The 9,330-nt window shown below is 53.4% G+C and overlaps 1 protein-coding gene across 1 annotated transcript; it reads right to left on the reverse strand.

Moving 5' to 3' along the window:
* Positions 1 to 2,336: 2,336 nt before the first annotated feature.
* GID4 (GID complex subunit 4) lies at positions 2,337 to 7,085 on the reverse strand. Its single transcript, XM_010193853.1, has 5 exons — positions 7,030 to 7,085; positions 5,954 to 6,061; positions 5,104 to 5,205; positions 3,946 to 4,076; positions 2,337 to 3,109 (listed from the first exon to the last, which is right to left on the reverse strand). Exons 1-5 carry the CDS (start codon positions 7,078 to 7,080, stop codon positions 3,046 to 3,048), a joined length of 456 nt encoding a protein of 151 aa, XP_010192155.1. The 5' UTR covers positions 7,081 to 7,085; the 3' UTR covers positions 2,337 to 3,045.
* Between the last annotated feature and the right edge of the window lie 2,245 nt (positions 7,086 to 9,330).

Consider the following 9,330-nt stretch of genomic DNA (forward strand, 5'->3'; position numbering starts at 1 on the left):
GTAAGCGGGGAACCGGCTGGCACTGCGAGCTGCCCGGGGAGTGGGGCTACGGGGGGAAGAACGGGCGTTGCGTATAGGGAAAGCACTAAGTAACTAGATGGGGGTCAACAGGGAGCCCCCACACCAGGCCTCACCCCCTCCTGCTCCCCTAATTAAGGCTGGATCCTGCATTTAGGGCAATCAGCAGCTTATTGGGATCCTGGAGAAACCCTCGAGTGGGGGATGAAGCACAGCTCTCCCTCAGAAGTGAGAAAAGCTTTGGTTGACAAACAGACACGGACACAGAGCCCTTAAATACATTTCATGTTTAATTTGGACGTTGATCGCTCCACAAAACGCCCCCTCAGCCCCCGCTCCGTCTGCCCACAGTGCACCCCCCTTTGGCAGCCAGCACGGGTAAAAACAGACATTGCAACCTCTTCTGAGACCAAACACCCCATTCCTTACCTCCGCACCCCAGATCCTCCCCCGGCCGTTTCTCCCCCACCACACTGCGACATACGTGAACACCTCTGCTTAGCTCACCCGGCGAGGCAAAGAAAACCCAAACGAAGGCTTTAAGGGAAGCTCTGAACACAAACAGCCCCTGCAAACCTCTCGGCTCCACAACCTGCTCTGCATCCACCACACAGCCCACAGGGCAGCATCGCCCTGGCAGTTGTGGATTTCAGCTGCAATTGCCTTCAGGACGGTGGGAAGGACTCAGGCAGAGAGCAGGACACTCCTTCCTCACCCTTCTCGCAACATATCAAGCCTCAAAGAAAAACTTCAGAGGTTTTGGGGTAGTTACACACATTAAACAACCCCAGGACCCTTCCTAACCCAGCTCCTGCCACCAACCACAGCGTTAACGCAACTAAACCACGTCAGAGACCCAAGCGCCGCGCTGGCACCGACAGCCCTGGGGAGCACGAGGGACTGGCACCACCGATACTGCACACAGAGCTCCAGAGGCTGCTGAGAGCCTCAGAGCTGGGCTCCAGCACCCAACACAGCGCCCGGGAGGAGGCTTCACCCCCACGCTTGGTCACAGCAGAGTAGCACCACCAGCTTTCTCCTCTAAAAGCAGGACGTGTCCCAGCACCGCCTGCGAGGAGACCCCTCTCCTCACCACCAAAGGGGCTGAGTTTCTCCAGGAAGAGCAGAATAAAATGGGAATCCACTTCCCAACTGCTCTGCTCGCAGCCGCTTTTCCCTTCACGCCTCAAATCGCTCTCCCGCTCACACTTGTGCTGCTCTACAGATCTACCCGCAACTGCACACGCTTCCTCCATCACCGGGGGCTCTCCCCAGGTCTCCCCCTTTCTCCCACAAGGGGATCTCTCTCCATTTGTGAAAAGGATTCGTCCGCGGCAAAACAGCCCGCACGAGGCGGGCGATTTCCGCATCATCTCCGGAGACCAGCCCGGCCGCTTCTCCCATCACGCAAGATCCCGACTCAGACTCGGACGAGAGGAAACGGGCTCAGCCAGACCCGAACGCTTTCACGTTAAGGCTTAAATTAACAACTCGGCTGCCGCAAGAAAGCGGACAGGCCGCCGAAAAGGAAGAAATCTTTGTCATGAAGAAGACAAACCCGAGCCGTCCTGTCGCTAGGCACGCGGAGGCTTCGCTTTCCTCTCCCAGGCAACAAACCTGCTCTCAACACCCACCCGGCTTAGCGCGTGACATAAGCTCTGCCGAAAGGGTGACGTGGGGGGGGTCCTTTTTTTTGTTGAAACAGCCAGAAAAACACCAACTGAACTCTCACAAAAGCCTCGCAGGTGGGACCGTCACATGAAATACACGACTGAGGCCGACGGGTTTTGTTTTTTAAATGTCTTTAGGTAACAAAATAAACCCACACGCGCATACACACACACACACACGCTTTGGCACGCAAGCCTCGAGTTATGTCACTTGGAACATTTCAAAGTCAGAGGAGAGCTACTGGAGTTTTTTGTCGGGGTGGTTGGTTTCTTTTTCCCCCCTTTTCTTTTTGCCTTGTAAAAAGGGCTCAAGCAGCGGCATTGGTGAAGCATGAAGAGCGAGTCCAAATGCTGAACAGAGCAGCTCTGCGCCGCTGCCGGCCGCTTGCGCTCCGATGACTTTCCCAAAGCGGCTGGGTTACACACACGGAAATAAAAACCTAACGGAGACGTTGCCGGTTTTCAATGTGAAAACGGTAAAAGGTAATCGAGTACTTGTGCATTTGCCACAGGGTCCTTGGGAAAAGGAGCCATAAAAATACTTTTTTTTTTTAATAAAAGTTTTTCTTTTTTTTGTCTTTTTTTGTCTTTTTTTTTTTGTTTTTTTACCCTTAACTTAAGTAAAGAGCAAATATACACCTATAAGCAGAGTTCAGATCCACTTTACTGAGAGCCTGGAAGTCCGTACATCAAATTAATTCCCAGTGGCGTATCCAGACACGGGAACAGTTCCCAGCTCCAAAGGGCTGGAGTTCCCAAACAAATCTGCGGTTCCAGCTAACCTCATTAGCCAGCGCGAAGCAAAGACTCCTTCGAGCCTCACCTGTCCTGGCCAACGCTCCCCCGCCAGCCTCTGCAGCTGAGCAGCTCCCTGCCAAGCAGAGCCTCACACACAGGACCCGGCTCTGGGAACAGGGGTGGCAATTTGGGCAACAAACCTGAGTCCTGGCGATTTCAACCCTTATCAGGCTGTAACAAGGAAAATAGAAGCCCTGAGCTTATATTTTCTTATTACTCAGAGGACAGACCACTGACTCCAGCTACTGAGCAACAGCTTCCAGAAGAGAGCCGGGAGGAATTTCAGTGACAGAGAAACTAGCTGTGCAATAAGAAAGTGCATTTAAAGGTAGCTTAAAACCAGATTTAAAGATCAAATCGCCACTCGACAGGAGGGAGAATCAAGCTCCAGCAGCCACACTCCTTGGGCTGGGTGGGTGAACATTCAGGCTCTCTCTCACGAGTCCGAGGGGCAGGAGAGAAGTGTGCATTCCCGTGCGCCGACAGGGACACAGTTCTCCTGGCAGGCCATGCTCTCCTGCCCGGTTTGCTTCTGTGCGGTATCAGTTCTGGACAGCTGTCATCGGAATTCGTAGATAGGAGCGCTGTGCTCAGGAACGTGAGTTAAATTCAATGACTGATACCTGGAGGAGAGGGAAAAGACAGATGAGAGGATTGCACAGAGCAGCAGAACTCCCCTGGCGCTGACGGCTCCTGTTTGGCAGGAGCAGACACCCTGGTGCTGCCTCTTCTCTTCCCCCTTTGGCTCTCAGAGGTGTTCAGCACCTGACACCCACTTACCCCTGGTGCCAAAACCCCCGTGAGGACTCAGCATCACTCCTCATTTCCATTCCCGTGCCTCTGAGCTACCCGCAGCCAGGCTGCATTGAGGTGGGCTGTCTGTGGTTTTTTAGACACCTTTTGAAGTTCATCAACTTTCATGTTCAAATGGTGTTTGCTACAACTGCAAATTACGCTCAGGCCTTTCAAAGCTTAGCAGGAGGGGATTTGTCTGAAAGCCTCCCAGGTACCTTCCCTCCCCCCTGAGAGCTTCCAGCCACCCTGCAGATTCACTTGCTGAGTGTGACAAGCATCCAAGGCTGTCAGAGGGAAAAGAGCTCTCTGCAGCTACTTGTCACGTGGCTTTAATGAGAAACAAAGCAATTAACTCTGTTCCCTGTGTTTTACAGCAACACCCCAGGGACCTTGGACTACAAAGCACTGGCCTAAGTGTTTCTGTGTGAAGGGAGCAGCAGCCAAGCTGTTCTACGTGAGAAAGCACCTAAGTCCTTCTCAAAGGCCCCTGTGACATCCTTTGAAGGGCCGAGGCATGGAGAAGCCTGAATCACTGAGCAAAGCGCAAACAGAGGGAGCACAACCCACAGACACTCCCAAGGCTGCGGACGAGCAGAAGAGGAGTCACTGCTTGGTTTGAGGAGTCGCCCTTCAGCCCGCAGCAGGGAGGAGGCGGCTTCCTTACCATTCTGAACTCCTATGGTAGTAATAGCCCTCTATAGATGCTGCTGACTTCTGGAAGCAGATGTAATAGAAACCAGCAAAGGAAGCACCGCTGATATCTTTGATAGTGTGATCTGGGACAAGGAACTGTTCCTGCACACAAAACACAGACCCTATTTTAAAATGCTGGTCAAATTCAACCTACCCACCCCAATCTGCCCTCCCAAACTGAGCATATTAACACAAAGGCATAAAAAAAACCGGCCCAGACCACAGAGACCAGTGCCTTTCACGGCCTGCCACTGCAGGAATCTCACAGGGAAGCAGACAACTGAGAACAGAACCAGTTTTAAGAGTGCACAAGATCACTTTCAGCTCAACACCCATCCCCTGCAAACCAGAAGCCAATTGCAAAATCAGGAATTGAAGTAACTGATGATGAAGAGAAGGCTCCAAGGAGACCTGATTTCAGCCTTTCAGTACTTACGGGGGCTTATGAGAAAGGTGGAGAGAAACTTTTTTACCAGGGCCTGTAGTGACAGGACAAGGGACAATGGTTTTAAACTGTTAGGGTAGATTTATATTAGGTATCAGGAAGAAATTCTTCACTATCAGGGTGGTGAGACACTGGCACAGGCTGTCCAGAGAGGTGGGAGATGCCCCATCCCCAGAAACATTCAGGGTCAGGTTGGATGGGGCTCTGAGCAAATTGATCTAGTGACAGATGTCCCTGTCCATGGTGGGAGGTTGTAGTAGATGGTCTTCAGAGGTCTCTTTTGACAGAAATCATTCTATGATCCTATAACTGCCTCCCCTTGCAGCTGCACAAGGCTCATGTAAAGGAGGAGGAATCAATCCAGCTGAAGAAAGGTGCAGACCAGCCAGTCTGCATCAAAAACACAGGCCCCTCACAGGGACTGGAGACACGATCCTCTCGTGCTCTGGAACACCACCAAGCAAGATTTTCCTGTTGTGTTTTTAGCCATGACTGCAGCCCTGAAGGACGCAATTAGCTGGCTAGACAGGAGTCACACTGGAATTTGCACGTACGGTGGGTTACGAGGCTGGCAGGGTCAGATCTTTCATTAAACCATTGCAGCTGAAAAAGCTTTCAGACACCACAAGCCTCTGTCAGTGACTTGTAAGCAGCTCATCAGAGAAGAAGACAAGCAGAGTTTACCTTCCATCTCATGAAGACATAGTCCCCGTTTTTCAGATCCTCATAATCAAAGTCATCGGAGTTAAAAGTTTTTGCATACTGGTAAAAAGCCTGGAACTTCCCCTGAAACAGGAAAAAAAAAGAGCAGGATGCTTATTCCAGGAGCAGAGCTCAGCAGTGCCAGTTGCTACTTAAGAGGGAGGAACTGCTACAGAACAGGACCTCCTCAGCAAAGGGGCTGCTCTCTCCCTGGAGCAGCACAAAACGCACACCCCAGGACCAGTACAGGGGACCAGGGAACTGCCAGACACCCACAGCCACATCCAGCCCGGCTGGAGAAGCTCCTGTGCTTCCAGAGGAAGCTATTTTGACAGAAACACAGTAAACATCCAAGTCTGGCAAACAACAGCAAAGGTCGAGGCGGGGAGGCAATCAGCGGCAGTGGCCCTGATCCAGAGCGCTGCGGCAGACACACCCTGTCCCGAGCACAGGGCTGGGGTGGCACAGCTCAAACAAGGGTACCAACAGCCCTGCCCATGCCAGAGGGGCACCTCTGCCCTTCTCTGCTCCACTTGCTGATAAGCCTTCAATAAAAGGAGCGCGTTTGAGGCTCAAGAGATGGGGATTGCTCCTGCCCCTTCCAACCCCAGGGGTAGCAAGTGGAAAGCATGACACCCTCTCTCCTATTTTGGATCACAGCTACCAGCCTGCTGAAGGGACCTCTAGTTGCAAAGATCTCAGTGTGGGAAAAGAGCCCCCAAAAGGAGAGGTTTCCAGACCCTTCTGACAACTCTTGCATGCACCTCACCTCCAAACCAGCTGCTCAGCCAGGACTGCATCAGACCCACATCTGCACCCCAGACTTATTTACCCAGTGTTTACGATCCACATCTTCGTCAGCATCCCACTTGCGTGTTAAGAAAGGGTGCTTTTTACTGATTATTTCCCCTTCAAAGAAAGTGGTGAGGGTTGGGTACTCCTAGGAGAGAAGAGAGACAAACGAGAGGTCAGAAGATTTGCCACCTAGGCACAAAGTCAAACACAGAAAGAGGTGCATGGGCTCAGCAAAGAGCAGCACCTTGCAGCAAGAGCTTTGGGCAACCCCAGGCCAGTGCTGCCACCAAGCACCGCACTGACTCATCCTGCCCCAAACCCCTTAGATTCCGACTCGTATGCATGCACAGCCTCCACGCTCTTATCCCAGCCTCTCTCTGCCTCTCTGATCACTTCATGAACCCAGAAGGAGCTGTGTCAGAGCTGGACAGTGGGGAAGCTCCCAGCGGGACGATCACAAGGGACTGTTTACACCCAGCACTGCTCCCCAGCAGATACCCAGCAGGTGCTGAGTGACTGGTACAGGACCCAAGGGCTGCAATAAGCCAACCCGCTAGGGGAGAAGGTGCTCCTCTTCATTGGCACCAAATCAGGAGAACACAGGCAGGGAACAGCAGGCTCAGCTGGGGTGAGCAAGCTCCTCCAAGTGCTCCCATGTAATGACAGATGTTTCAGCGCATGGCAGCCAAAAGAGGCATCACCCCTGGGGACACTTCTCATGGACTGTACAACACCAGGAGCAGATCTTAAAGAACGGGTAGGGAAGGACAAATGTGAAGATGTGACTGTTTGGGTCCTGGTTTGTTTTCTTTCAGCAACACATCACCACTGGTAGAGTGCCCAAAGCTGATTGCAGGGTCAGATCCGTCTCTGCTCAGACTTTACAGGATGCCACATAAGCTTCCCTTGTTCAGGACTCCCACCACGGCTCGTTGTATTTGCTCGCCATGCCAAGAACAACAGACTGAAGCTATTAAACTACTTAGTGGTCAAATTTACTGTATGTTCAATTCCACCACTTCCTACTTCTGGTGGCAGCTTCTCCCACCCCACCAGGGAAGCGAAAAGCCTTTACACAGCCCCTTTTCTTGTTGTTTTGCAGCTAACACTCACCTCTGTAAGGCCTTTAATCTTCAAGTATCCACAGAGATAGGAGTTTTCCATATCCACATGCTAGAAAAGAGTGCAAAGGCCAAGCATAAGCTTATGTGTGAAGGCATCAAATCGATCCAAAGCAGTTTCTCACCCCTCCAAGGCCAATTTCAGCTTCAACTGGTACCAACTGTCCAGTTTACTGCGCAGCATTCACACTGGCAGCCCTGCCCCATGGCTGGGAACCACTCAGAAAGATCATTTACAGGTGCCTTGCTCACTTCTGGCAGCCTCCACATGCCATCCCTGCCAACGCCCTGCTCCCAGCTCCATCACACTGCAGCAGGGGTCTCTGATGGGAAGCACGCCCCCCTCTCCACACAGAAGGGAGCAGACTCACAGCTCTCTCCCACGGAGAACGCCACTGGCAGAACCACCCACATCCCCAGCCGCCTACATTTCCCAGTCAACAGCTACCAACAAACTGGTGGTTGGTGAGAGAACAGTAAAAAGCATCTATTTACTGGAGATAATTCAGGACAGAGGAAGAAAGCATTGCCCTTGAGCTTCACCGCCTGCTTATTTGCCAGACCTGACCCACACCTCTCTAACACGCTACTCGCGCTCCTTGCCTCGTACCCAGCTTATGCAAAAGCCTGCTCAGAAGCCAGACAATGTCTCATTCGTTTTGAAAAAAGCCTTTTTTCCGAGATCCAACGCTTTTATGCCAACCTCCTTTCGCGTTACAGGGCTGCGTCTCGCTGCGCAGAAGCCAAGCAGGGGGCCGCGTCTGTTCCAAACACCTTTAAAGCTGGGGGATTTTCCAAAGCTTTTTCCCCTTGACATCTCCAGCTCAATTTTCAAAGCAAGAAGCGAGTTACGCGGGGAAGTGCAAACACCAACTGTGAGGAGATGGATCCTCCCCACCTGCGATCAAAGAAAAGCGTTGTTTCCCCGCGCTCAGCACAGGGAGAGCCGGCAGCCACCTCTTCTCAGCTGACACGCGCAAAACAGCAGCGTTTTTAGCACAAAGCCACTGCCAGCCCCTTCGAGAAGGCAGCGTGCAGTGAAGCCGAGCAGCCATGGGATGTCCCCACCGCAGCAAACCGCACCAGGTACGCTCGTGCTGCCGACAAGGGGAGGACCACTTGGTTCAAACGCTGCCCCATCTGCCGACCCTGGGGCTCTGACACGACTCCACAACGTCAGCACTCACGTCAAGCTCCAGCACTGCACTCGCTTACACGCTCAGCCACGGCTCCCCAGATCCCGTGCCACCAAACTGGGAACAAAGCTGTGACTCGCAGGGCGCTCTGTAGGAAAGCGTGTATCAGACGTCTGGCTTGCCCGCTTACTAATGACTCCACACCTCGCCAGCTCTGCCCAAAGCGATCGTGCCAATGCCCACGACTAAAAATAAAGCACACAGGGCGACAATTACTGCAGGGAGGAATGTGAAAGCCACAGGAGCCAGCGTCCTGATTCCCCAGCACAGCTGGGCACTACAGCTGTCCGGGTGCATTCCTGTCACAAACCACTGCGCAAATCCCTGCTCAGCCTGGGGGAGCCTCCGATACCCCCTGGCCCCAGGTCCAGCCAAGCCATACCCTGCCAGCCAGGGACTGCGACCTGGATCCCCACAGATTTCCAGCCAGGCCTGAAATACAGGCTGTCCTGTGGGTAGGGACTTGCCAACACAACATCCACACTAAGCCAGGCTTTAGCCTTCCCCGTGTGCCATGGAGGTACAAGGCCACCCCAGAGCCTGAAGGGAATTGGGGGAGGATGCTGGGTTATGAACCTGGCCATACCTGAGGGGAATGGGGTGAAGAGGTAGGGGTGGAAGGCTTGAGTTCAGTGAGCCCTCCTCAGGGTTTGAGGGGGAGAGAGCAAGGAAGTGCCCCGGGCCTCACTGGGCCTGAGGGAAAGGAGTCTCTCCTGGGACCTGAAGGGAAGAGGACAGGGTCATTTCCCCTGATCCTGACAGGAAGGGAGCGTGCACAGGGGGACAGAGATCTCTCCAGAGCCTGAGGACTCCATGCCATTACCAGGCTTGATGGAAACAGGGCAATCGGCCAGGTCAAAGGGGAGGAAGAACCATGGGCCTTTCCAGGCCCGAGGGGAAGGGTCCCCCTGAGGCCTCTGCCAACCTGGTCCCACCTCACGGGGGCTGAGGAGAATGGGGACGCTGAGGGGAAAGGGGCCTCCCCCACCTCAGCCACAGGCCTCACTAAGGGCCAGCAGACAGGGACTGTGGGGTGACACACAACAACATCTGGGTTCTGAGGGCACTGGGGAGGGCAGACACCGACCCGAGCCAGG

The sequence above is a fragment of the Mesitornis unicolor genome, unplaced genomic scaffold (genome assembly GCF_000695765.1).
Source record: "Mesitornis unicolor isolate BGI_N332 unplaced genomic scaffold, ASM69576v1 scaffold11761, whole genome shotgun sequence".
NCBI lineage: Eukaryota > Metazoa > Chordata > Aves > Mesitornithiformes > Mesitornithidae > Mesitornis > Mesitornis unicolor.